This window comes from Chiloscyllium plagiosum, chromosome 6 (genome assembly GCF_004010195.1).
Source record: "Chiloscyllium plagiosum isolate BGI_BamShark_2017 chromosome 6, ASM401019v2, whole genome shotgun sequence".
Lineage (NCBI taxonomy): Eukaryota > Metazoa > Chordata > Chondrichthyes > Orectolobiformes > Hemiscylliidae > Chiloscyllium > Chiloscyllium plagiosum.
In genome coordinates this window covers 114,778,279-114,804,932 of record NC_057715.1, presented here as the reverse complement: position 1 = coordinate 114,804,932, position 26,654 = coordinate 114,778,279, and the positions used below count along the sequence as shown (strand labels likewise).

Here is a 26,654-nt window from a genome sequence, read left to right as displayed (position 1 = left end):
GAGGGGGGGGGGGGGGGGGGTGATAGTGATAGGTCGGATGGGTGGGTGAAGCGGATAGGTGGAAAGGAAGGTGGACAGATTGGACAGTTCAAGAAGACGGTGCCGAGTTGGAAGGTTGGATCTGGGTTAAGGTGGCAGGAGGGGAAATGGGGAAACTGATGAAATCCACATTAATTCTTTGTGTTTGGAAGGTTCCAAGGCGGAAGGTGAGGCGTTCTTCCTCCAGGTGTCAGATGGTTAGGATTTGATGATGGAGGAGGCCCAGGGCTTGCATGTCCTTGGTGGCGGGGGAGGAGAACTTGAAGTGGTCAGCCACAGAGCAGTGGGGTTGTTTGGTGTGTGTGTCCCAGAGATGTTCCCTGAAATGCTCCGCAAGTTGGCGTCCTGTCTCCCCCATGTAGAAGAGACCACATCGAGAGCAACAGTAGATGACGTGTGTGGAGGTGGAGGAAAATCCTATCAGATGTGGAAGGATCCTTTGGGGCCTTGGATGGAGGTGAGGAGGGAGGTATGGGTGCAGGATTTTACAGCTCTTGTGGTGGCAGGGAAGGTGTCGGGTGTGGAGGGTGGGTTGGTGGGGGAGGCATGGATCTAACAAGGGAGTCTCAGAAGGAATGGTCTCCTTGGAACACAGATAGGGGTGGGGAGGGGAATATATCCCTGGTGGTGAGGTCCGTTTGTAGGTGGCGGAAATAGCAGAGGATGTTTCAGTCTATCCAGAGGTTGGTGGGGTGGACAGTGAGGACTGGGGGGTTTCTGTCCTTGTTGCGATTGGAGGGGTGGGGTTCAAGGACAAAGGTCCGGGAAGTGGAGGAGATGCACCTGAGAGCATTGTTGAACATGTGGGAGGGGAAATTGTAGTCCTTGAAGAAGGAGGCCATCTGGGATGTTCTATGGCAGAATTGGTACTCCTGGGAGCAAATGTGGAGGAAATATTCCTCACCCCTATTTTCCTGCCTTTTCCCCATATCCCTTCAACCCATTACCAATTAAAAATCTGTCCAGCTCCTCCTTAAATTTATTCATTGTCCCAGTATCCACTGCACTTTGGGGTGGTGAATTCCACAGATTCACACCCTTTGGGAGAAATAGTTTCTCCTTAAGTCTGTTTTAAATTTGCTACCCCTTATCCTAAGACTCTGATGTTTTTGTCCTAGAATGCCCCACAAGAGGGAAAATCTGCTCCACATCTATTTTAATCATATCTTTGATCATCTTGAAGACCTCAATTTGACTTCCCCTCATTCTTCTAAATTCCAGACAGGATGAGCCTAAACTGTTCAACCTCCCTTCATACGACAAACCCCTCATCTCTGGGATCAATCTAATGAGCCTCCTCTGAACTGCCTCCAATGTCACTACATCTTTCCTCAAATAAGGGGACCAAAACTGCACAATACACGAGGTGTGGTCTCACCAACACCTTGTATAGTTGCACCAATACTTCCTTACCTTTATATTCTATTCCTTTAGCTATAAAAACTATCATTCCATTCACTTTCTTTATTATCTACTGTACCTGCATGCTAGTATTCTGTGATTCATGAGTGAGGCAATCTGGAAATGCAAGTTGATTTGCAAAATTGCGAGATTGGGTTTAGGCGATATGGAAATGCCAAGTTGATTTGCAAAAAATGCAATCAGACACAGAAAAGGGGAGAATGCTCAAAGTAAATCAATTGAAAAAAAAATGCTGCTAACGGAATAAACAAGGCAGGATTTTCCTTCAAGTAGCCCTGAAAATGAGATCTCTCAGAATAACCTCGTTTTGAGCGACAAATGTCTTTTGAAACTTGCATGTACCTTAACTAATGAAAATAATTTTTCCTTAAAAACACATTTTGAACAGACATAAAACCAAGATGTCAAATATAAAGTGACAAAGAGTTTTATTTTATATCGTTATTTAACAGACTAAAACAAAAATCGCAGTTTAGAGCAGTTAGTATCTGCTTTCACAGTTTTAGTGACAATGCACAGTAACCAACACTTAGGACTTAAACTTAATCTAAACAACGTTGTCAATAGGGTTATCAACCAGACTTTATTTGATATATGGTTCAGTTGGTCCAACTCTCACTTTCTCTGAGTCAGAGTTCACTGCAGGAACCCGAGCACAGAGTCTAGTCCGAAATGGCCAATCAGTGACAGAGGTTCTGCTCCACTCTCAGGGATGGCAGTTTCCAGATTAAATCAAGGTCCCACCTTCCTGCTCTATGGGATGATCCAAGTGTTTTCTTTAAGAAGAACTGAATGTTCCTCTTCTGTTGGGCATTGGGCTAACAGTCATCCCTTGACCTACATCACTGACTGAGAAATCAATGAAAACATAGGATCTGCTCATCGTCATGTGGTTGTTTGTGAGATCTTGCTGTGCTGCTCCCACAGTGGGTCATCTGACATCTCCTATAGGAGTTGGGGGGGGGCGGCAGGAGGATGTGATCCATTTATGGACAACCAAGAGATTGAGAAACTCCAGAGTGCTGGAGTCCTCTGTGAACTCATACTCAACGTGGGTCAGGCTTGAGGGACTGAATGGCCTACTCCAGCTCCTATTTCTGAAGTTGACATGTCCTGCACCAATGCCAACCTGATCTCATTCCTGGAAAGTGAAATCTGTGGAGGGCCTTCCTGCTCCCCACGAGTGATCTGACCATTAGCTCCCAGCCGGGTCACTATTCCCCCCACAGTCTCACAATCTTTTATCTGGTTAGCAGTGAATTCCAGAATTGAACAGGAAGATGCACTGTGGAGCAGCCTTGACCAATGCGGACAGGGCAGCCTCAAAGGGGCTGAATGGTCTCATCCTACTCTTGCAGGATCTGATGCTGAACCCTTTGCTTCAGTATCCCAGTGAATTAAGGGTAGCAAACGGAGAGTTGAGCAAGAATACTAGAAAACGGAGAAAGAATTCACCTAACAACCATACAGTGTTCACATTACAGGATTAGTAAGAACAGAGGTATCATAGATATTCACATCCAGTGTTCCATTCAATTTGAGGACACAATTCACAGTTTTCAGAAGTACACTTCAAACATATCTTTGCAATCTACAGAATGTTAGTGAGGTATGGAACCCTTCCTTTAAGACTCTTGTGATTATAGTGATGCAGATCAATTGTGGTGAATAAAATCATCACCCAGTTTTGCCTTGAGCGGGGGGTGCAGGGCGGGGAAAATGATTACAATCCACAAATCTTGGATTTTGCATTGTATCATTGGCCATCTGAAGTCAGAGGTTGGTCTTAGCTGTCGAACTACATGAGGTCTCAGTGTATCTTGCCTGTAGGAACAGCAGCAATTCCTGGTGTCGTGGGTTATGGGAATACAGGTGAACTCTGACCACCAACCTGTGCTCCCTGCCATGCAGCCTTAGCTGAGACAAGGAAGAGAATTTCTCCACTCACTCAAAAAATCTAAATCAATCCCAGACATGACAGACCTGCTGGAGTGGTATCTCATCAAAATCCATTCCCTCTGCCACCGATGCACTGTAGCAGCAGGGTTTACTATCTATAAGATGCCCGGCAGAAATTCACCAAAGATCCTCAGACAGCACCATCCAAAAACACGACCACTTCCATCTAGAAGGACAAGGGTGGCAGATACATGGGAACACCACCCCCCTGCAAGTTCCACTCCGAGCCACTTACCATCCCCCTGACTTAGAAAAATATTGTTAAAAATCACACACCAGGTTATGGTCCAACAGGTTTATTTGGAAGCACTAGCTTTCAGAGCACTGCCTCTACATCAGGTGGTTGTGATGTTACCTGATAAAGGAGCAGCGCTCCGAAAGTTAGTGCTTACAAATAAACCTGTTGGACTATAACCTGGCATTGTGTGATTTTTAATTTTTTCCACCACAGTCCAACACCTTCAACATCTTAGAAATATATCACCGTTCCTTCACTGTCGCTATCAAAATCCTGGCATTCCCTCCCTAAGGCCAGTGTGGGTCAACCTACAGCACATGGAGTGCCGTGGTTCAGGAAAGCAGCTCAACCCCATATTCTTGAGGGCAACTAGGAACCGACAGTAAATGCTGGTCCAACCAGTGACGCCTACTTCCCATGACTGATGCTGGTTCGAACAGCCAGTGCAGGCTCTACCAGCCAAATAGCCTCCTTCAGCACTGTAACTGTTCCGAGGTTCAGTGAATGAATAAAAATCTCAAATTGGGGAGTGTACTCAAAGAGGTAGGTTTTTGGAGAGTGTCTTACAGGAGAAAAGAGAGATAAAGAGGTTTAAAGGAGGGAATTGTGGAGCTCAGGTCTTCAGGAGGCAAGATCCTTCAGTGGCCGTGCAGTGGGCAGTCATCCTTTCCACTCAAGGGGAAAGAGGCAGAGGGCATTACATTCTCCCCTATGGGTTAGGCTGGCACAGGCTGCACACAATATACCAAGTATCCTGTGGGGATATGCAGGAATCCTCCAAATTGTGTTAATTACTTAATCAGAATAGAAACATGGGCAAGTCGAGCTATATTGAGATATTTCTTTCCCTCAACAGTATCACCTCAGAGACCTCAGGCACCCACAGACGATGCTCAGGAAATGATGCAACACTGATTGGGTCAAAAAGGGAAGTGAGACAATCAGAACAGGATCTAAGAGTAAATTTAAATTTAGAAAAGGGTGTCTGTCAGCAGAAATGAGAAAGTACAAGGGACCACAGTTGACATTTGATCTGTAGCCTGGATTACAGCACTAAAGGATTGTTATGGTCCATTCCGTCTATGTCAATAAATGAGCATAACTACCCAGTGACAATCTCTTGCCTTTTCCCCATATTCCTTGCACACGATTTCTAACCAAACAATCATCCAATGCCCCTCTTGAATGCTTCAATTGAACCGGCCTCCACCACATTTCCAGGCAGTGCATTTCAAACCCTCAGCACTCACTGAGTGAGAAAGATGTTTTGCACATCACTTTAATTCCATGTCTTCTCTTTCTTGTTCCCTTTTTGAGCAGGATCTGTTTCTCCCCCTCGACTCTGTCCAGCCCACTCATGATTTTAAATAACTCCAACAAATCTCCTCTCAACTTTCTTTTCTCTAAGGAGAACAGTCCCAACTTCTTCAAGCTCTCCTTATTTCTGAAGTTTCTCATTCCTGCATCGATTCTTGTAAATCATTTCTGTACTCTCTCCAATGCATTCACATCTTTCTTGACGGATATGTACTTAATATCAAGATGGTAAGTGGCTTAGAAGGGAACCTGTAGATGGTGGTGTTCCCATGTATCTGCTGCCCTTGTCCTTCGAGATGGAAGTAGTCGTGGGTTTGGAAGGTATTGTCTAAGGAGGCTGGATGAATTTCTGCAGGGCATCTTGTAGACGGTACACACTGCTGCTACTGAGCGTTGGTGATGGAAGGAGTGGATGTCTGTGGATGTGATGCCAATCAAGCGGGCTACTTTGTCCTGAATGGTGTCAAGTTTCTCGAGGTGCACCCATCCAAGCAAGTGGGGTGCATTCCATTACACACCTGAGTTATGTATTGTCAATAGTGGACAAGCGTAGGGGGGATCAGGATGTGAGTTACTTGTTGCAATATTCCGAGTCCCTGACCTCCTCTTATAGTCACGGTATTTATACGGCTAGTTCAGCTCAGTTTCTGGTCAATGGTAACCCCAAGGATGTTGATAGTGTGGGAATCAGTGATGGTAATACCATTGTATATCATGGGTGGTGATTAGACTGTCTCTTATTTGAGATGGTCATTATCTGAAATTTGAGTGGCACAAATGTTACTTGCTACTTGCCAGCGCAAGCCTGGATATTGTTCAGGTCTCGTTGCATTTGATCATGGACTGCTTCAGTATCTGAGGAGTTGCAAATGGTGCTGAACATTGTGCAATCATCAGTGAACATCCTCACTCCTGACCTTATGATGGGGGGAAGTTTATTGATGATGGTTGGGCCTGAGACACTACCCTGAAGAACTCTTGCAGAGATGTCCTGGAGCTGAGAAGACTGACCTCCAAGCACCACAACCATCTTCCTACATGTCAGGTACGACTCCAACCAGTGGAAAATATTCCCCCTGATTCACACTGAGTCTAGTTTTGCTGAGGCTCCATGATGATAAGGACTGTCACTCTCACCTCACCTCGTGCTGAGTAAAGGTCATTGACTCCTTCCAAATATGCAGCACTGTCTAATCATTGGAAAATTCACGACCTATCAGCCCATCAATGATAGGACAAGGGGAGGCGTTAGACTCAGTACCAGTCAGTAATGGGGTGGGGAAGGAGGTGTGGGGGTCATTACTGGTCAGTAATAGGGCAGGGGAATGAGGCGTAGGGGTCATTACTGGTCAGTAATAGGGAAGGGGGAGGAGTTGGGGGTCAGATACAGTCAATGATGAGGTAAAGCAGAGAAGTTGGGTTCTGTACTGGTCAGTGATTGGTCAGTAGTTTAACAGATATTAGTTCAACAGGCTATTCACTCATACATTAAAATCTTTCAATTTCTGACAAACCAACCCAAATCTTGGGGGCAGCTCTGTATGTAACAGAAGGTTTTAGAATAAATGATAAGTGCAAGGATATTAAGTCCAACATGAAATATCAGTCATGTTATGAGACTGTGAACAAGTCTTCTCACCCGCTGGTGGATAGTGACACACCCATGGTAACTGGCACACCTTGGCATGGTGGAGACGAGGGTTAGTTGGTCTGAGGCAGGATCGATGCAGAAGACTCTGTCTGTGCCTTCCGCCATGTTGTCCTTGCCACCGAGAATGTAAACCATTCCATTGCAAACCGTCAGCCCGCAGTTCTCCTGCATTCCCAAAGACAAACAGAAGGTCATCATTTACTCATGGCCCATTGCTTCCTCTGCCACTGTGAAATAACTGCGCAGAGGCCAGTATCCCATCACCCTTTATTTACATGTGCACAGTACATGGATTCTGACCAGCTACCTCAGAGCTAGTCCCTGGATTAAGGAGACATCTGTTTATATCTGTCAGCCAGGGCTCCCTGATTAGCCCACGTTAACAGCCCCAATCAAGGAACGCAGACTCAATAAGATCTACCTGGCTGACCTCATTCTAATCCCCACAGTCTTTTACTCTCATTACCCTCATTAACCTCTGTTCTTCCTGTACCCTCACCAGCTATAAGACCCTCCCCTATTGAGTAGCAGTGGCCTAGTGGTATTGTTACTGGGCGAGCAATACATGGCCTCTAGGCTAATGTTCTGGGGGTGTAGGGGTCAAATCCAACTACTGCAGCTAGTGAAAATTGCATTCATTTAAAAAAACTAGAATAGTAAAAGAATGGTTTCATGGTGACCGTGTAATCACAGTCAGTTGTTATAAAACCCATCTGGTTCACTAATGTCCTTCAGGGAAGGAAACTGCCACCCTTACCTGGTCTGGCCTGTATGTGACTCCAGACCCACAGCATTGTGGGTGACTCTTAACTGATCTCTGGGCAATTCAAGATGGGCAATAAATGTTGGCCTAGCCCATGATGCCCCACTTCCCATGAACAAATTAAGAAAATAAAATGGGTTCCAAGATCTGTGGGTTGTAAATCGACCGGTGCAGTCACACGCAGGATCATATCCTTGGGCGGATGTGATCCCTAGATGGAGGGGTAGCCAAATTCTTCTTCTTCAGCTTAAAATATCTATTGCATCACAACTTACTGGAAACACGAACTGATAACAGTAAACGTCACAGAGACATCGGTGCAAGATAGGACCAACCGTGAGAGTGATAGAAATTGAGAAAGACACACTGATGGCTGTAGAGGCTAGGGATCAAGGCTGATTAGATCATCTTCAACTCCACTTTCCTACCTTTTCCCCATGACCCTTGATTCCCTTCCTGATTAAAAATCTGTCCGTCTCAGCCTTGAATACACTTAATGACCCAGCCTTGATGGCCCTCTGTGGTAAAGTATTCCACAGAGTCACTATCCTCAGAGAGAAGACATTCCTCCTCATCTCTGCCTTAAACATGCAACCCCTTTTCCTGATGAACCCCTGACAAAGTTATGAAGGAATAGAAAAGACAGCATTATTCTTGAGTGAGCTGAGGAAGTTCAGGGTGTGGAGGAGGAAAATTTAAATGGAATATAAATACCTGCAAGGACTGGTTAGATCAAATGGCCTGGTTTTGTTTTGAGGGCATGGGCATCACTGGCCAGGCCAGTATTGATGTCCAACCTTAATGCACCTTCGGCAGATGATCATGAGCCATTTGAAACTCATAGAGTCATACAGCGCAGTCAAAGACCCTTTGTTCCAAATCACCCATGATGACTAGGTTTCCGAAACTACATTAGTCCCGTTTACTCTGCATTTGGTCCATATCCTTCTAAACATTTCCTATTCATGTACCTGTCCAAACATCTTTTATATGCTGCAACTGCACCTGCCTCTATCAGTTTCTCTGGCAGTTTATCCCACATATGAACGCCCCCGCACCCCACTGTAAAAGATGCCCTACAGGTCCCTTTTAAATCTTTCCCCCTGACCTTAAACCTATGCCCTTTAGTTTTGAACTCTACCCTAGGGAAAAGACCTTTACTATTCGAAGTGTTGCTACAGTATAGTAGCAAGCCATTTCGCCCATCGAGACCACAGACCCTCCAAACAGCATCTCACCCAGACTCACCCCTCCTGCCCTATACCTGTAACCTTGCATTTCCTATGGCTAGCCCACCTCGCCTGCACATTCCTGAACACAATGGGGCAATTTAGTATGGGCAATCACCATAACCTGCACACCTTTAGACTGTGGTAAAAAAACAGAGTGCGTGGAGGAAACCCACATAGACAGTCACCTAAGGTTGGAACTGAACCCAAGTTTTTAGTGTTGAGGCAGCAGTGTTAACCACTGAGCCACCAAGCCACATCAATGCTGTCATATTATCTATGCCCCTCATGATTTTATAAAATTCTACAAGGTTACCCCTCAGCCTCCAATGTTCCAGTCTGTCCAGTGTCTCCCCACCATGCAAGCCATTTCAGACAGCTGTTAAGAGTCAGCCACTTGGGAGTGGACTTGGTTGTCATTAGCCTATAATCTTGTGCAGTATTTTATATCCTGAAGGAGTGCAACTCCCTTTCTGGGCCCTGAAGTAGGAGTGGAATTGTAGGAAGATACATCTCGCCACACCATTTTGTGTGGCCACAATTGGAAATGAACTTAACCCTAATTTGAAAAACAGCAACTTTGCGAGGGTCACCTAGCGACGCTAAGGGTGAGATGGGGGATAATAGCAAAGCAGCTGAAACAATGCAGAAATTTGTAGCGAGTCGCAACTCGTGGTGTGGGAGGCAATTCCTGTATCATTTACATACTAGCAATGGCAATCCTTATCCAACTCACAGTTATTTACCCAGCAAGTCCCGACCCATTTTTAACGCATGCTATTTCTGAAAGAGACATGGCAAAACTTCATGAATCCTTCATAGAATGGACACCCTGAACATTCAACCCAGACTAGTTGCCATGAGCTTACCAGAGGTCCTGGAGTATTGTCCATCACTGTCCAATAGTTGTTTATTGGGTTGTACTTGTACATGTTCTCCATGAGACCTCCCATAATATAAATCATGTTGTTTACGGTGACTGCATTGATGCAACGTTGAGCAAATGGACTTGAAGCTGCAAACGTCCAGTCATCTTTCACTGGGTCATAACACTGGACCTTTCCACAAAATAAAACAGACGTTGACTGTTAGAGATCCACACATAAACCGGGCAGGAGGAAGTACTTCATAGAGGTGTATAAGGTGATGAGAAGCATAGATCGAGGGAATAGTCAGAGTCTTTTTCCCAGGGTGGAAATGGCTATCACAAGGGGCATAATTTTAAGGTGATTGGAGGAAGGTTTAGGGGAGATGTCAGAGGTAGGTTCTTTACACAGAGAATGGTGGCTGTGTGGAGTGCGCAGCCAGTAATAGTAGTAGAGTCAGATATATTAGGCTCATTTAAGCGACTCTTGGATAGGCACATGGATGATATTAAAATGAAGGGTACATAGATTAGTCTGATCTTAGAGTAGGGTAAAAGGTTGGCACAATATCAAGGGCCGAAGGGCCTGTACTGTGCTGTATTGTACTCCTTTCAGTCTGTCCCATATACATTAGCCTGTAGGAACATCACTACTCCTTGCCCATGCCAAATGATTGCGTGTTCAGATTGGTGGAGGTGGGTTCAATTGAGGCATTCAAGAAGGTATTGGATGGTCATTTGATAGCAATGACGTGCAGGAATAAGGAGGAAAAAAAAGGGATAGAGGAGCCAGTCCAAGCATGATGGGTAGAATGGTCTCTTTCTATAAGACAACAAGAACAAAAAAAATTGGAGTAGGCCATTCAGCCCCTCGAACCTGTTCCATCAATCAATAGGATCATGATTGATCCAACATTCCTCACGCCCACTTTCCTGCCCTTTCCCTGTAACCCTTGATTCCCCAACTGATCGAGAATCTCTCTCAGCCTTAAATATACACAAGGACTCTGCCCCCACAGCTCTCTGTGACAAGGAGTTCCAAAGACTCACAACCCTCAGAGAAGAAATTCCTCCCCATCTCAGTCTCAAACTGGTGTCCCTTTATTCTGAGACTATACCCTCTGGTTCCAGACTCTCCCATGAGGGAAACATCCTCTCAACATCTTAAACCCCTTCAGAATCTGATATGTTTCAATGAGTTTTTGAAACTCACTTCATCGAAAAGGTGATGCGAGCAGAGTCGTCGATTATGTTTAAGACAGAGGGGGATGGATTGTTGATTTGCAAATGGGGGGATGTGTGAAATAACCTTACTGAATGACAGAGCAGAATGAAAGGGCTGAGTGGTCTACTCTTCCTCTTAGATCAGACTATTGTACACACTACCGTGTGTGCTTCATTTTAAAAACCCAGGAACAGTATTTCTTTGTCAAAGAGACAACACATAGGAATCCACATCTGGAAATTCCAGTTACTGCAAAATTCCAACTGGTGGAATGCCAGATGAAAAGAAAGTTGATAGTTTTATTTCTCCTTCTGGGTGTTTTTGCAAACATGTCGTGTAAAATCCTACTTTATTGATCGGATAGGGACCAGATGGGCACTTTGTTGTTCTGTTAGACTTGTAATAAAATGTCTTTCCTTTTTTTTTTGGTTTACAGGTGGGAACCTGTACAGTATTGCCTTGGTGTACGTGTAACTCTCAGCTCAACGTCTGAGAATGCGCCCTCTGGCCCTGGACTCTCCCAGGAGGGGAATCATTCTCTCAACATTGATCCTGTCAAACCCCTGAAGAATCTAATATGTTTCAGTGAGCTCTCATTTTCTAAACTCCAATGAGAGTCCCAACCTGTTTAGCCTTTGCTTAAGACAACCCTTCCAGACCAGGGATCATCCTCGTGAACCTTCTCTGACCTGCCTCCAATGAAATAATATATTTTCTTAAATAAGGGGACCAAAACTGCTCACAGTGCTCCAGATGTGGTCTAACCAGCGCCTTGTATGGTTGCAGTAAGACCTCCCTACTATTATACTCAAATCCTCTTAAAATAAGGGCCAACATTCCATTAGCCTTCCTGATTCCTGCTGCCCCTGGGTGCTAGCTTTCTGTGTTTCATGCACAGGTCCCTCCAAGTCCCTTTGTCTTGCAGCTTTCTGCAGTTTTTTTCCATTTCAATAATGCTTTATTGTTTAGTTTTCACATTTTCCCATAAGGAGCCATAGCAAAACTAGAATCAATGTGTATCAGGGAACAAATTCTCCGCTGGTTGGAGTAATAACTGGCCCATAGGAAGATAGTTGTGGTTGTTGGAGGTTAGTCGTCTCAACTCTAGGACATCTCTACAGGAGTTCCTCAGGACAGTGTCCTAGGCCCAACCATCTTCAGCTGCTGCATCAATAACCTTCTCTTCAACATAAGGTTAGAAATGGGGATATTTGCTGATGATTGCACAATGTTTAGCATCATTCACAACTCCTCAGAAACTGAAGCAGTCCATATTCAAAGGCAACAAGATCTGGACAGTATCTAGGCTTGGGCTGACAAGTGGCAAGGAGCATTCATGCCGCACAAATGCCAGGCAATGACCATCTCCAATAAGAGACAATCTAACCACTGAACCTTGACAGTCAATGGTCTTACCATCCCTGAATCCCACACTATCTACATCCTGGAGATTACCATTGACCAGAAACTCAACCGAACTTTCCACATAAACAAGAACAGGTCAGAGGCTAGGAATATTGCAGCAAAATAACTCACTTCTTGACTTCCCAAAGCCTGTCCACCACCTACACCACACAAATTAGGAGTGTGATGGAACACTCCCCACTTGCCTGGATGGGTGCAGCTCCAACAACACTCAAGAAGCTTGACACCATCCAGGAAAAAGCAGCCCACTGGATTGGCATCACTTCCACAAACATCCACTTCCTCCATCACCAACACTCGATCTCAGCAGTGTGTACTATCTACAAGATGCACTGGAGAAGTTCACTAAGGCTCCTGAGACAGCACCTTCCAAACACATGACCATTTCCATTTAGAAGGATAAAGGCAGCAGATACATGGGAACACCACCCCCTGCAGGTTTCCCTACACGCCACTCACCATCCTGACTTGGATATATATTGCTATTCCTTCAGTGTTGCTGGAATTCCGTATCTAACAGCATTGGGGTTCTAGCTACAGCACACAGACTGCAGTGGTTCAAGAAGGCAGCTCCCCCCCACCTTCTCAAGGGAGCAACTAGGAATGGGCAATAAATGCTGGACCAGCCAGTGATTCTTACAAAATCCTGGAATTCCTTCCCTAAGGGCATTATAGGTCTACTGCAGAACACGGACTGCAACAGTTCAAGGAATTCCAGAAATTTGACCCAATGACAGTGAAGGAACAGAAATGTTTCCAAGTCAGGACGGTGACTGTCTTGGAGGGGAACATGCAGGGGGTGGTGTTCCCATGTATCTGCTGCCCTTGTCCTTCTAGATGTAGTTCTGGAAGGCACTGTCAAAAGACATTTGGGGTAGTCACTGCTACGATGTAAGAAACATGACAGTCAATTTGTGCACAGCAAGCTCCCACAAACAGCAAGGTGATCACTACCAGATAATCCATTTCTTTGAAAACGTGATGCCGATTGAAGGATAAACATCAGCCAGGACACTGGGAGGAGAGCTCTCCAACTAAGTAGTGTCTTGGAACCTTTCATAACAACCTGGGATAATTGAGGAGGTGATTCAAGAGTTAATCTTTTGTCTCACTGGGCTAGCGTAGCCGCCTGAACCCTTGGGTTTTCACAGCAAAAGGGAGGAAGGTGGTTCCTTACCTTATTGGAGTTCAGTTGGTTGGTGAGTGCACCTCCTATCACGTACAGCTTGCCTAAGCAGGCAACAACTGCTGCTGAGCTCACAGATTCCAACAGAGGTGCAGTGAACGACCAGCTGTTCGAGTTGGGATCGTAACATTCAACGCTGGACATCCTGCTGAAACCATTGAAACCACCCACAGCGTAGAGCTGACAAAAAAACACACAAAATCAAGTCAGTATTTTGGAGCTGGAGAGAAGTTTTTCTCTCAGGGTGCAGTTTTCCTGTGGAATTCTTTTCCACAGAGTGACAGTAATATGTTCAAGGCTGAGTTAGAGATTTTCTCTGGACAAGGCTTACAGGGTGACAGATAGGGAAGTGAGATGAGAGCACAATCAGATCAGCCACGGTGCAGCTTGAAGGGCTGAATGGCCTGGTCCTTCTCCTAATAAAGATGTTCAACTGTTTACAGGATCTCTGTGTCCTACCTCACTCGCTGCCCACACTCTTGAATAGTTACACACTATCTTCACAGTCTGAGCTTTCGATCCACTTGACAATGACAATACAATGACATCATTCATTTAATGATCATGGGTGAATTGTTACACACAGTAACAGAGCAGTATGTACGATGGATAGATGTTACACCTAATCCATTAGTGAACTGGGTCCCAAATTTAAAGGGCTCTGTTTCCTGTTCCTGTCCTTCCCTTTCCTTCTTGAGGTCATACTTTTATACAACCCCAACTCACATGACCATGACTGCATCCTTTCTGAGTCAATCCGGAAAATAAGAGCAAGTGCTTTCTGGTGCTCCAGGAAGGAGGTTGTAAATCTGGTCAGACCACATTTGGAGTATTGTGAGCAACTTTTAGCCCCATATCTCAGGAAGGATGTATTGGCCCTGGAGTGTGTTCAGAGGAAGTTCACAAGAATGATCCCCAGAGTTAACATATGGGGAACATTTGAAGACTCTGGGTCTATACTGGATGGAGTCTAGAAGGATGAGGGTGGATCTGATTGAAACTTACAGAATATTGAATGGCCTGGACAGAGAGGATATTGGGAAGATAGTTTCATTGGCAGGAGAGACAGGACCTGAGGGCACAGCCTTAGAGCAAAGGGAAGACCCTTTAGAACGGAGATAAGGAGAAATTTCTCCAGCCAGAGAGTGGGGAATCTATGGAATTTATTGCCACAGAAGGCTATGGAGTCAGGTCATTGAGTATATTTAAGACAGAGATAGATAGGTTCTTGAGTATCTTGGGGATCGAGGGTTACGGGCAGAAAGTGGAAAAATGGGGTTGAGGAACCCTCCTGCTCCTCGGACGCTGCCTGACCAGCTGCGCTTTTCCAGCACCACATGTTTTGACTCTGATCTGCAGTATATGCAGTCCTCACTTTCTCTTGCTTGAAAAACCTATCAGCCACGATTGAATGGTGGAGTGAACTCGATGGGCTGAATGGCCTAATTTATGCTCCGATGGTCTTTTGGTCTAACTTGAAAGATTGCGGAAAAGATTTACAAGGACGTTGTTGGGGGTTGGAGGGTTTGAGCCACCGGGAGAGGCTGAATAGGTTGGGACTATTTTCCCTGGAGCGTCAGAGGCTGAGGGCCAACCTTATAGAGGTTTATAAAACCATGAAGGGCATGGATAGAGTGAATAGCCAAAGTCTTTTCCCCAGGATAGGGGACTTCAAAACTAGAGGGCATAGATTTAAGGTGAGAGGGGAAAGATTTAAAAGGGACCTGATGGGCAACCTTTTCACACAGAGGTTGTTTTATTTAATTCATTTACAGGATGAGGGCGTCACTGGCTAGGCCAACATTTATTGCCCATCCCTAATGGCCCAGAGGGAAGTTAAGAGTCAACCACATTGCTGTGGGTCTGGAATCACATGTAGGCCAGACCAGGTAAGGATGGCAGTTTCCTTCCAGGTTTTTTCAACCTGGAAGTCATTGATATCTTAAATTAACCCAGTCCCATTTGTTATCATTAAACTCTTAATTCCAGATTTTTGTTGAATTCAAATTCCACCGTCTGCTGTGGCAGGATTTGAATCCAGGTCCCCAGAACATTAGCTAGGTCTCTGGATTAACAGTCCAACAATTATACCACTAGGACATCACCTCTGGTGCGTGTATGGAATGAGCTGCCAGAGGAAGTGGTGGAGGCTGATACAATTACAACATTTATAGAATTTCATAGAATTTTCATTGAATCCCTACAGTGGAAACAGGCCCTTCCAACAAGTCCACACCAACCCTACAAAGAGTAAACCACCCAGACCCATTCCTCTACTACTCTACATTTACCCCAGACTAATGCACCTAAACCACACGTCCCTGAACACTCTGGGCAATTTAGCATGGCAAAATCACCTAGCCTGCCTTTAAAAGGAATCTGGATGGGTACATGAATATTAAGAGTTGGAGGGATATGGGTCAAGTGTGCCAATTAGGACTAGATGAATTTAGGATATCTGGTCAACATGGACAAGTTGGACCGAAGGGTCTGTTTACCGTGTGAGGACTGTTTAGATCACCTAACTCTGTATTCACTGGGTTCAGAAGCATGAGGGAGAGTCACATTGAAACATCATAAATTCTGACAGAGCAAGACCCACTGGATGCAGGGATGTTGCCATCTGTGGTCTGGGGTCCAGTCAAGGGCATCACAGCCTCAGGATATACAGTTGGCTACTTCAGACTGAGACAAAGAGAAACTTCTTCTCGAGAGGATGTTGAACCTGTGGAATTCTGTATCACAAAGGGCTATGCAGGCAAAGCGCTTGAATATATTTAAGAAACAAAAAAAAGATGGTTTTCTAGAAGCTAATGGTGTCAATGAGTATCGGGAGACAGCGAGAGAATGGCAATGAGATAAAGATCAGTCATGATCATACTGAATGGAAGAATGCACACAGTGTCTTAACTTTAACCCTAATACCTGCTTCTAATTCCTGTTCCTGTTTCTCCACAGCTTAATGTTTTGATTAAATATGTATTGTTTAACTTCACGCCAAACCAGGTCTTGGGTTAAGTTTCTTGCTGAAAGGGGAGATATTTTTATTCCAACAGATTCAGGGGGTGTAGCAAATTCTCAAAAGGTCTGGCATGCAGATAGACATGGAGCAAGTGTGTATGTCCACCAGTCCCTTATGGTATCAGGACAGGTAGGTAAAGTGGCTAAGAAGGCATAAGAGTTGCTCACTGTTATTAGCTGAAGGATAGCTGGGGTGGCATGGTGGCTCACCAGTTAGCACTGCTGCCTCACAATGCCATGGACCTGGGTTTGATTCCAGCCTTAGGCGACTGTCTATATAGAGTTTGCATACTCTCCCTGTATCTGCATGGGTTTCCCCCCCACAGTCCAAAGATGTTAGGTGAGGTAAATTGCCCGTAGAGTTCAGGGGTGCATAGGTCAGGGTAAGTATAGGGAATTGGTCTGGATGGGTTACTCTTCAGAGGGTCAGTGTGGATTTGTTGGGCTGAAGGGCCTGTTTCCACATTGTAGGGATTCTATTCTATAGAGTTTAAGAGCACCAGGTTGTGCTGGAACTGTATAAAACATTAGCTCAGCTTCAGAATTGTGTACAGTTTTGGAATCCACATTATAATAGGGATGTGATAGCACTGGAGAAGATGCACAGGAGATTTGCCAGGATGTTGCCTGGACTGGAGCATTATGAAGAGAGATTGGATATACTAGGGTTGTTTTCCTTGGAGCAGAGGTGACATTGCGATGAATAAAATAATTAGGCGCGTAGACAGGAAGAAACTTTTCCCCTTGGTGGAGGGATTAATTACCTGGAGCATAGGTTTAAGGTAAGAGGCAGGGGGTTCAGAGGGGGTTGTGAGGAAAAATGTTTTTACTGAGAGGGTGGTGGGGATCTGGAACTCAATGCCTGTAAGGGTGGGAGAGGTAAACATAAGAAGTATTTGGACATGCACTTGCGATGTCAAGGCGTTGAAGGCTATGGGATTAGAATAGTCAGACAGTTGTTTTTGACTAGCACAGACTCAATGGGCCGAAGTGTAAATGAAAGAGGTCATTGAAAGTTCACAAAGGGTCATAGAATCATAGAGATGCACAGCGCAGAAACAGACCCTTTGGTCCAACTTGTCCATGCCGACCAGATACCCTAAATTAATCTAGTCCCATTTGCCAGCACTTGGCCCATGTCCTTCTAAACTCTTCCTATTCATATACTCATCCAGATGCCATCAGAATTATTTTTTCAAATACTTTCTGTAAAACACACAACTGCTTCATTTGCTGCGGATTCTGAACTGTGACTGGCTTGGAATTGTGCAGACTTGATCTGATTCAGTTGGTGGGAAACCTGCTCAGAACAGATTGAACTGGAGGGAAACTTGCTGAGAACAAGTTGCCCAGCTGATCTCTCCCACTGATGAAAAGAAACTCCCTCATGTTGACATCAAAATGAAACCAATGTGTTAATTTTGAAAGAACAAGCGAATAAATCTCTCAAAAATAGTATTTTCTACAGCACTAGAGCGTGTGAGACTTCAAAGACAACACTTCGTGATGAACGCTGGAAAATCTCAGCAGGTCTGGCAGCATCTGTAAGGAGAGAAAAGAGCTGACGCTTCGAGTCTAACTGACCCTTTGTCAAAGCTTTGACAAAGAGACAGTTAGACTCAAAACGTCAGCTCTTTTCTCTCCTTACAGATGCTGCCAGACCTGCTGAGATTTTCCAGCATTTTCTCTTTTGGTTTCAGATTCCAGCATCCGCAGTAATTTGCTTTTACTTCACGATGAATGACTTGGTCACATACACAGAATGTCTGAGCAAAAGACTCCAGAACATTCTACATTTCATCCTTTGCCTTCAAGGATAATTTTTATTGTAGTTATTATGATAATAATTAATAATAAATCATTGAGATAAGTTATTTTTACAGAAGGCCAATTTCTGCAGAGAAATCAATTAGGTTTTGCTTTGATAATGAACCAATGATTATGTCCTTTAAGGAACCTGGTTGTTTTGAAACCGAATAGATGTTTGATTGGTCACTGGAGAATTTTTTTTTTAACTTTTGCTGTCACCCATGCAGCAACAGGACCAGAACAACAGTATAAGCCTCTCGCCTCGGTCATAATGGAAGTGAAACCAGGAAGCAATTGAAAATGTCACAGTGAGGTCAAGATATTTTCAGTTGTGAAATTGGGGGATGGTAGGACAGACCGGATTGCTCTCTGAAAGGAAGAACTAACTCAGGCTGTCAGCAACCTAAATTGCCACTTTCTGGGCAGAAGTTGTTTAAAGTTAATATGAATACACTAACATGAATACACACCTCCCCACTGTCTCTCATATGCACCAACTCTCCCACACATGCGCACACAAAGAGTATGGAAATCACAGAATCCTGACAGCGTGGAAGTAGGCCATTCAGCCCATTGAGTCCACACCGACCTTTTGAATAACATCCATCCACATCCACGCCCTATCTCTGCATTTCCCATGGCTTGCTCACCTAGCTTGCATATCTCTGCACAGTATGGGCCATGCTGTGAGACAATGCGCTTAGAGTCATAGAGATGTACAGCTCGGAAAAAGACCTTTTGGTCCAATTCGTCCATACCGACCAGATATCCTAGTGCCATTTGTCAGCATTTGGCCAATATCCCTCTAAACCCTTCCTATTCATATACCCATCTAGATGTCTTTTAAGAGGCAGCATGGTGGCTCAGTAGTTAGCACTGCTGCCTCACAACACCAGGGTCCCAGGTTCAATTCCCACCTTGGGCAACTGTCTGTGTAGAGTTTGCACTTTCTCCCTGTGTCTGCGTGGGTTTCCTCCAGGTACTCCGGTTTTCTCCCACAGTCCAAAGATGTGCAGGTTAGGTGAATTGGCCATGCTAAATTGCCCGTTGTGTTAGGTGCATTAGTTAGGGGAATGGGTCTGGGTGGGTTGCTCTTAGGAGGGTCGGTGTGGACTTGTTGGGCCGAAGGGCCTGTTTTCACACTGTAGGGAATCTAATCTAAAAAGAAATGCTGTAATTGTACCACTTCCTCTGGCAACTCATTCCATACACGCACCAATCTTTGTGTGAAAAAGTTGCCCCTTTGATCCCTTTTAAATCTTTCCCCTCTTATCCTAAACCTATGCCCTCTAGTTCCGGACTCCCCCACCCCAGGATAAGACCTTTAATAGAAACAGCACAGGGAAACAATACAAGACAAAGGGCACAATTCTAAAGGGTGTTAAGGAGCAGGGAAATCTAGGGTGTAAATATGAATGAGACATTAAAGATGACAGCATGACTCAGAGAAGGTAATAAAACCGACAGTATCCTTAGCATTATTGAAAGGGGTGCAGAGTACAGAGTAGTGAGGTGAGGTTGAATTTGTACAAAACACTAGTTCAGCTTCAGCTGGAGGTTTGTGTATAGTTGTGGATGTCATTTGAAAGGAAAGCTGTGAATGCATTGCAGATAGTGCAGAAGATGTTTATGGCAGTGGTTCCAGGGAGGAGGAATTTCAGTGACGAAGGTGGTCGGGAAATTTGGGATTGCTCTCTTTGGAAGCAAGAAGGGATCTGATTGAAGTGTTCAAAACCATGAGGGTCCTGGAGGGTAAATGGGAGAATCTGTTCTGACTCGTGACAGGATCAAGAACAAGGGGACACGGATTTAAAGTAACAATGGAAGCAGAAGTAACTTAAAAAAAATCTTCTTCACACAGCAAGCATCTGTGTCTGGTTAAAAAAACACAGCGACTCCAACAATTACCTTGACTACACATCCTCACACCTTGCCTTCTATAAAGACTCTATTCCATTCTCCCAGTTCCTCCATCTCCATCACATCTGTTCTGATGATACCAACTTTGATAAGGATGCCTCAGAGATGTCCGTCTTTTCCCTCAACCGAGGATTCCCCTGCATCATTGCTGACAGGACCCTCAGCCGTGTCTGACCAGCCTCCTGCATTTCAGCCCTCACTCCTTCTCTTCCCTCCCATAACAGCCATAGGGACCACCTGGTCCTCACTTATCACCCCACCTACCTCCACATTCCAAAGGACCACTAGCCACCATTTCTGCCACCTCCAGTGGGATGACACAAGCAGACACACACATTCCCCTCTGTGCACGGTTATAAGGAAAAGGTGGGAGAATGACATGATAAATAGACTGTAAATGCAGGCATGATGGGCTGAATGGCCTCCTTCAGTTCTGTAACAGTTTTGTCATTCTGTCACTCTTGGGGATCTTTAATAATCACCTGGAACAGGTAAGTGGATTTTTGATCAAATCAACGCCCTGCTTTTGCCAAGGTTACAGTTCAGGCCTTAAAACAGGCAGGAAACATAAATTCAGATTAAGAACAACAGGGTACTAAGGGGGCAAATTACAGCCAGAAAATAAGATTGTGGAAATCTAGAACTCACAACCTCTCCAAGGTTGTGGTTACTGGATGTTAAAGCTAAGATCACAAGATTTCTGTGGGTGGCTCAGAGCTTACTCTCACTGTGCTAAGGACCCGGATTCGATACTACCCTCGAGCGATTGTCTGTGTGCAGTTTGCACATTCCACATGTGTCTGCGTGGGTTTCCTCTGGGTGCTCCGTTTCCACCCACAGTCCAAACATGTGCAGGTTAGGTGGTCTGGCCATGCTGAATTGCCCATAGTCTACAGGGATGCGCAGGTTGGGTGGATTAGCCCAAGGGAAATTCCAGGTTACAGAGATAGGGTAGAGGGAGTTGGTCAATGGGATGCTCTTCGGAGGGTCGGTGAAGACTCGATGGGCCGAATGGCCTGCTTCCACACTGTAGGGATTCTATGATAAGGGCAGCACTTGACAAGGAACTAAAGGGGATAGGTGCAGATGATGCCTGGATTCCTTGGCATTCTTCTTCCATACAATGTCATTGCTCAGCCATTTCAGAGGGTAGTTGAGAGCCAAACACATCGCTGTAGGTCAGGAGTCACATGTAGCTTAGAGCAGCCACGGAAGGCAGATTTCCTCCCCCCTCCACAGGCTATTAGGGAACCAGCTGAGATTTTATAACAATCAATGGGGCTAATTAATAGGGACATTTAAGCGACTGCTGGACATGCACATGGATAGCAATGAATTGAGGGGTGCGTAGGTTAGGTTATTTTATTTTACATTAGACTTAATCCTCGGCACAACAGCGTGGGCCAAAGGGCCTGTACTGTGCTGCACTTTTCTATGTTCTATGATGATAAATTTGTGACGGCATATTCCAAATTTATTCATCGAATGTAATCAAACACCGTGGTGGAAATTGAAGGCCCATCGCCAGAGCTTTACAAGGTCCAGTGACGTTCTCAATACACCACCACTTCTCTCACAAGAGATCAGCTTTGACTGTTGGGGCAAACGCTTAGGGCCTGTATGTTTCTGTTATCAGAACCAACCGATAAGACCAAAATCAACGAGGCAAGCAAATGGAATATTGGCCTTGATTCCAAAGGGAATGGAATACAAACTTAGGGAAGTCTTGTTCAAACTATAGACCAGTCAGAACACAGCAGGAATAATGTGCAAAGGTTTGGTCCCAGTATATAAAGGAAGACATACTGTCATTTGAGACAGGAGAAAGTGAGGACTGCAGAGGTTGGAGATGAGAGTCAAGAGTGTGGTGCTGGAAAAGCACAGTGGGTCAGGCAGCACCCGAGGAGCAGGAGAATTGACCTTTCAGGCAGAAGCCCTTCATCAGGAATAACCCGAAACGTCGATTCTCCTGCTCCTTGGATGCTGCCTGACCTGCTGTGCTTTTCAAGCAACACACTCTCGACTGGCATTTGAGACAGTCCAGAGAAGGTTCACTAGTTGATACCATGTATGCAGGGTCTGTGTTATAAGGTTGACTACATTGAGCCTGTGTTCACTGGAGTTTAAAAGAATGAGTGGTGAGCTTATTAAAACATACTAGAAGACGGCACGGTGGCTCAGTGGTCAGCACTGCATGGCCAATTCACCTGACCTGCACATCTTTGGACTGTGGGAGGAAACTGGAGCAACCGGAGGCATGGGGAGAATGTGCAAACTCCACACAGACAGTTGCCCAAGGCCAGAATCGAACCTGGGTCCCTGGTGCAGGGAATCGAATCTAATCTAATCTAATATAATCTAGTCTAATTTAAGGGGACTTGACAAGGTAGATGCTGAAATGTTGTTTCCCCTTGTGGGAAAGTCTAACATCAGAGGCTTCCTCTCAGCATTAGGGGCTCTCATTTAAGACAGAGATGAGGAGGAATTTCTTCTCTCTGTGATGATAGTGAATCTGTGGGATTTTTGACTGCAGGGAGCTGGATCATTAAATATATTCAAGATAGATTTTTAATCAGTAAGGGTTATGGGAAAATGCAGGAAAGTGGAGTTACGGGTGGTCAGACCAGCCATGGTTCCATTGAATGGCAGAGCAGACTCAGTGGACTGAATGTTCTAATTCTGCTCCAATGTCTTATGGTCAGTGTGACAACATTGTCCAGTCCATACCTTGCCTTGCAGTGCCACCATCCTGTGCCTCCATCTTCCTTTATTTAAAGAAGCCACTCTGACCCAGAGGTTGAGCTGAGAGTTATACATCCACACGTCATTACTGTACAAGTTCCCACCTGTAGAAGGTATAAAAAGGAAAGACGTTTTATAACAAGTCTAACAGAAACAACTAAGTGCCCATCTGCTTCCGACCTGATCATTAAACTGGGATTTTACATAAACACCCAGGGGGCAGTAATCAAATTTCTTTTCATCTGGCACTCCACTAATTGGAATTCTATGGTAACTGGGACTTCCAGAGGTGCGTCCCTGTGTATTTTCTCATTAAAAAAGACATGTTTACACCTTGTTAAAATGATGCACACATGCGTTTGTATGAAGTAGGAGCAAGAGTATGCCATTGTGAGGATGCTGTCACTGTAAAATAGTTATTTTGTCATTGGAATTTTTTGAAGAGAGGTCATAAAGACAGCGATACGGATGTGTCTAGTTTAACACCGGAAGGGGAGCGGCCAGTTCTCCCAAGTCAGGTGTTTTCTAGTTCGTTTTAGCTGTAGCAGTCACAAGGCGTGTGAGTTCAGGGGAGTGGCTTTCCTGTGAAATCTCTCTCTGGATGCTGTTCCCTCCTGCCTTTAAGAATCTATGCTTGAATGCACCTTTTTGCCAAGGGGTGTGTTTATGGGATGTTACTGCATTGGAACAGTTAATTAGTTAAGTTGCTGTGTCAGGTCGGTTAAGTTTTCTAATCATTACGTTATTCTGAATTCCATTTTCTTTTGTTTGTATTTCAACTGTTTAAATAAATTCTGTTTTGCTTAAGCCGAATGGTTTCACTAGCTGTATCACACCCGGAACACTCACTTCACATCTTCCTTTAAAATAAAGTTAGGGTCTAGGCTACCTTCTTCAAATATTTTGAAGGGGGCTCTGGCCTGGTCCATAACACCATTTAGCCCTTCTACTCTAGTCCGCCAATCAATTAGGTCATGGCAGACCTGATTACTCTGCAGTCCTACTGACCCCAGGCCCCTTTCACCACACTTCGCTCCCCCCTTGCTAATCATCAATCCATCCACCTCTGCCTTAAACATATTCAAAGACTCTGCTCCCACTGCCATTTCGAGGAAGGGTTTCCATAATTTAATACTCTATTTGAAACATGTTGAATTCTTAAGGAGCTTGACAGGTTGGATGCTGAGAGGAAGTTTTCCCTCATGGGAGAGTCTAGGACAAGAGGGTATAGCCTCAGGATAAAGGGGCACCAATTTCAGACTGAGGTGGGAAGGAATTTCTTCTCTCTGAGGGTTGAATATTTGGAATTCCTTGCCACAGAAAGCTGTGGGGGCAGAGTCCTTGCATATATTTAAGGCTGAGATGGAGAGATTTTTAATCTATCAGGGAATTAATGGCAACGGGGAAAGAGCAGGAAAATGGATGCGTGGAATGCCTGATCAGCCATGATCCTGTCGATGATGGAGCAGGCTCGAGGGGCCTAATGGCCTACTCCTGTTCCTATTTCTATGGTTGTATTGTCCTATGGACCTCCTGGGTGAGAAATAAAATTACTTCTCGTCTCTTCGACTGAAGCATTTTATTTTTTTATTGTTTCTTGGGATGTGGCTGTCATTGGCAAGTCAGCATTTATTGCCCAACCCTAAATGCCATGGAACTGGGAGGTTTGCTGGCAACTTCAGAGGGAAATCAAACAGTCAACCGCATTGATGTGGGACTGGAGTCATACCCTAAAGGGCCTTAGTGAACAAGATAGTGCTGAAACCAGCTTTATTATCTTCGTTTACTGTGGCTGTCATGTTGGGAATTGAATTCATGGGCCCAGGGCATTTTCCTAAACCTCTGGATTACTAGCGCAGTGACATTTATACTGTGCCACTGTCACTTCCATCCCCTGCAGCTGTTATTGAAAACAAAATGCCTGGAACTGTGGTGGAGGCAGTTTCATTTGAGGCATTCGAGTGGGGCATTGGATTATTTTTTGGATAGAGTCATAGAGTCACATAGAAACAGACCCTTCAGTCCAACTCATCCATGCCAACCAGATGTCCTAACCTTATCTAGTCCCAGTTGCCAGCATTTTGCCTATATCCCTCTAAACCCTTCCTATTCATATTTCCATATAGATATCTTTTACATGTTGTAATTGTACTAGCCTCCACCACTTCCTCTGGCAGCTTGCTCCAGACACATACCGTTCTTTGCAGGAAACAGTTAGCCAAATCCCACCCCCCCAACACACACACACACACACACACACACCTTAAACCTATGCCCTCTAGTTCTGGACTCCCCCGCCCCAGGGAAAAAGACCTGAGCCATTCACCGTAGCCATACCCCTCATGACTTTATAAACCTCTTTAATATCACCCTATTAAGGTCCCCTATAAGGGAAGGTGATGGCCTAATGGGATTATCGCTGCACGGTTAATCCAGAGGCCCAGGTAACGTTCTGGAGACCTGAGTTTGAACCCTGACACAACAACAGTAGGTTTTGAATTTTCAATTTCAATTTTGAAATTGAATTCAATAAATATCTGGAATTAAGAGTCTAATGATGACTACACATCAATTGCCAATTGTCAGGAGAAACCTATCTGGTTCATGATTGTCTTATATGGAAGGAAATGTCCAGCCTTGCCTAGTCTGGCCTACTTGTGACTCCACAGCAATGTGGTTGACTCGTAGCTGCGCCCTGGGCAATTAGGAACGGGCAATAAATGCTGGCCCAGCCACAAATGCCCTTATCCCATGAATGAATTACCTCAGCCTCCAGGGAAAACAGCCCCAGCCTTTTCAGCCTCTCTCTTTAACACAAACCCTCTTACCCTGGCAAAACCACTGTAAATCTTCTCTGCACCCTCTCAAGTTTAACAGTATCCTTGCTAATGAAGGACAACCAGAATTAAATGCAGTATTCCAAATGTGGCCTCACTAATGTCCTGCACAGCTGCAAAATGGCATCCCAATGGGATAGAAATGGTGTGCAGGAATTTAGGGAAAAGGCAGGAGATTGGAACTAGGTGACAGTGGGCTGAATGGCCTCCTTCTGCCTTGTAACACTCCCGTCATACTTTGATCAGCCTGTTCATGAGATGTTATTACACACCTCAGGAACAGCCTGGACTTGAAAGCAGACCTTCTGGTCCAGAGTCAGGGACATTACCACGGTGCCACAGGAGCCCCAAATGCTGTGGTCTGACTCTGTGACAAAACTGAAATGATATGTAAATGGTTCAAAGCAGCAAAGGGTGAGATTGAGAAGGTTCATAACTTCAGCTGGATACAGGATCTAAACCCACACTGTAAACCAGTCATCCAGCCAACTGAGCTACCCAGACCAGGGAGTGATTAGGGGACTCCCGGAAAACTCCATTCCTCAGCACTTTTGGGCTTCATCACAAGCCATGCCCGGGTGTATGGCAGGTGGCAGAGGTTTGGCTGCATTCATTTGTATAAAGTTAAATTCCCACCCTTCCAAACATTTCAAAGCATTTTACAGTCTCTGAGTTTTTTTCTTAAAGTGCAGTTTTTGGTACAGTATTTTGGACAAAACCACCTCCCACAAACTGCAAAGTGGTAATGATCAGATTGTGTTTTTCTTTTGATGTCGATTGAGGGACAAACATTGGCTAGCCCACTGGAGAGAATTCCCTGGCACTTTCTCACCCTGAGTAGTGCTGCTGGTCTTTCATATCTAACTGAGAGGGCAGGCAGAACCTCACTTAGAGTCTTAGATGTACAGCATGGAAACAGACCCTTTGGTTCAACCTGTCCATGCCGACCAGAAATCCCAACCCAAACTAGTCCTACCTGCCGGCGCCTGGCCCATATCCCTCCAAA

At 44.9% G+C, this 26,654-nt stretch overlaps 1 protein-coding gene across 3 annotated transcripts in view; it reads right to left on the bottom strand.

Annotated features, from left to right (window-relative positions):
- Positions 1 to 5,830: 5,830 nt before the first annotated feature.
- LOC122551177 (kelch-like protein 24) overlaps positions 5,831 to 26,654 on the bottom strand; it is a 27,419-nt gene continuing 6,595 nt past the window's right edge. For all 3 annotated transcript variants that reach the window (XM_043692809.1, XM_043692810.1, XM_043692811.1), the window contains exons 4-7: positions 22,797 to 22,915; positions 13,311 to 13,499; positions 9,488 to 9,676; positions 5,831 to 6,791 (exon numbers count right to left, since the gene is read on the bottom strand). In XM_043692809.1, coding sequence (XP_043548744.1) covers positions 6,582 to 6,791; positions 9,488 to 9,676; positions 13,311 to 13,499; positions 22,797 to 22,915 — 707 coding nt within the window. In that variant the 3' untranslated portion in view covers positions 5,831 to 6,581. The remainder of the gene's footprint in view (positions 6,792 to 9,487; positions 9,677 to 13,310; positions 13,500 to 22,796; positions 22,916 to 26,654) is intronic.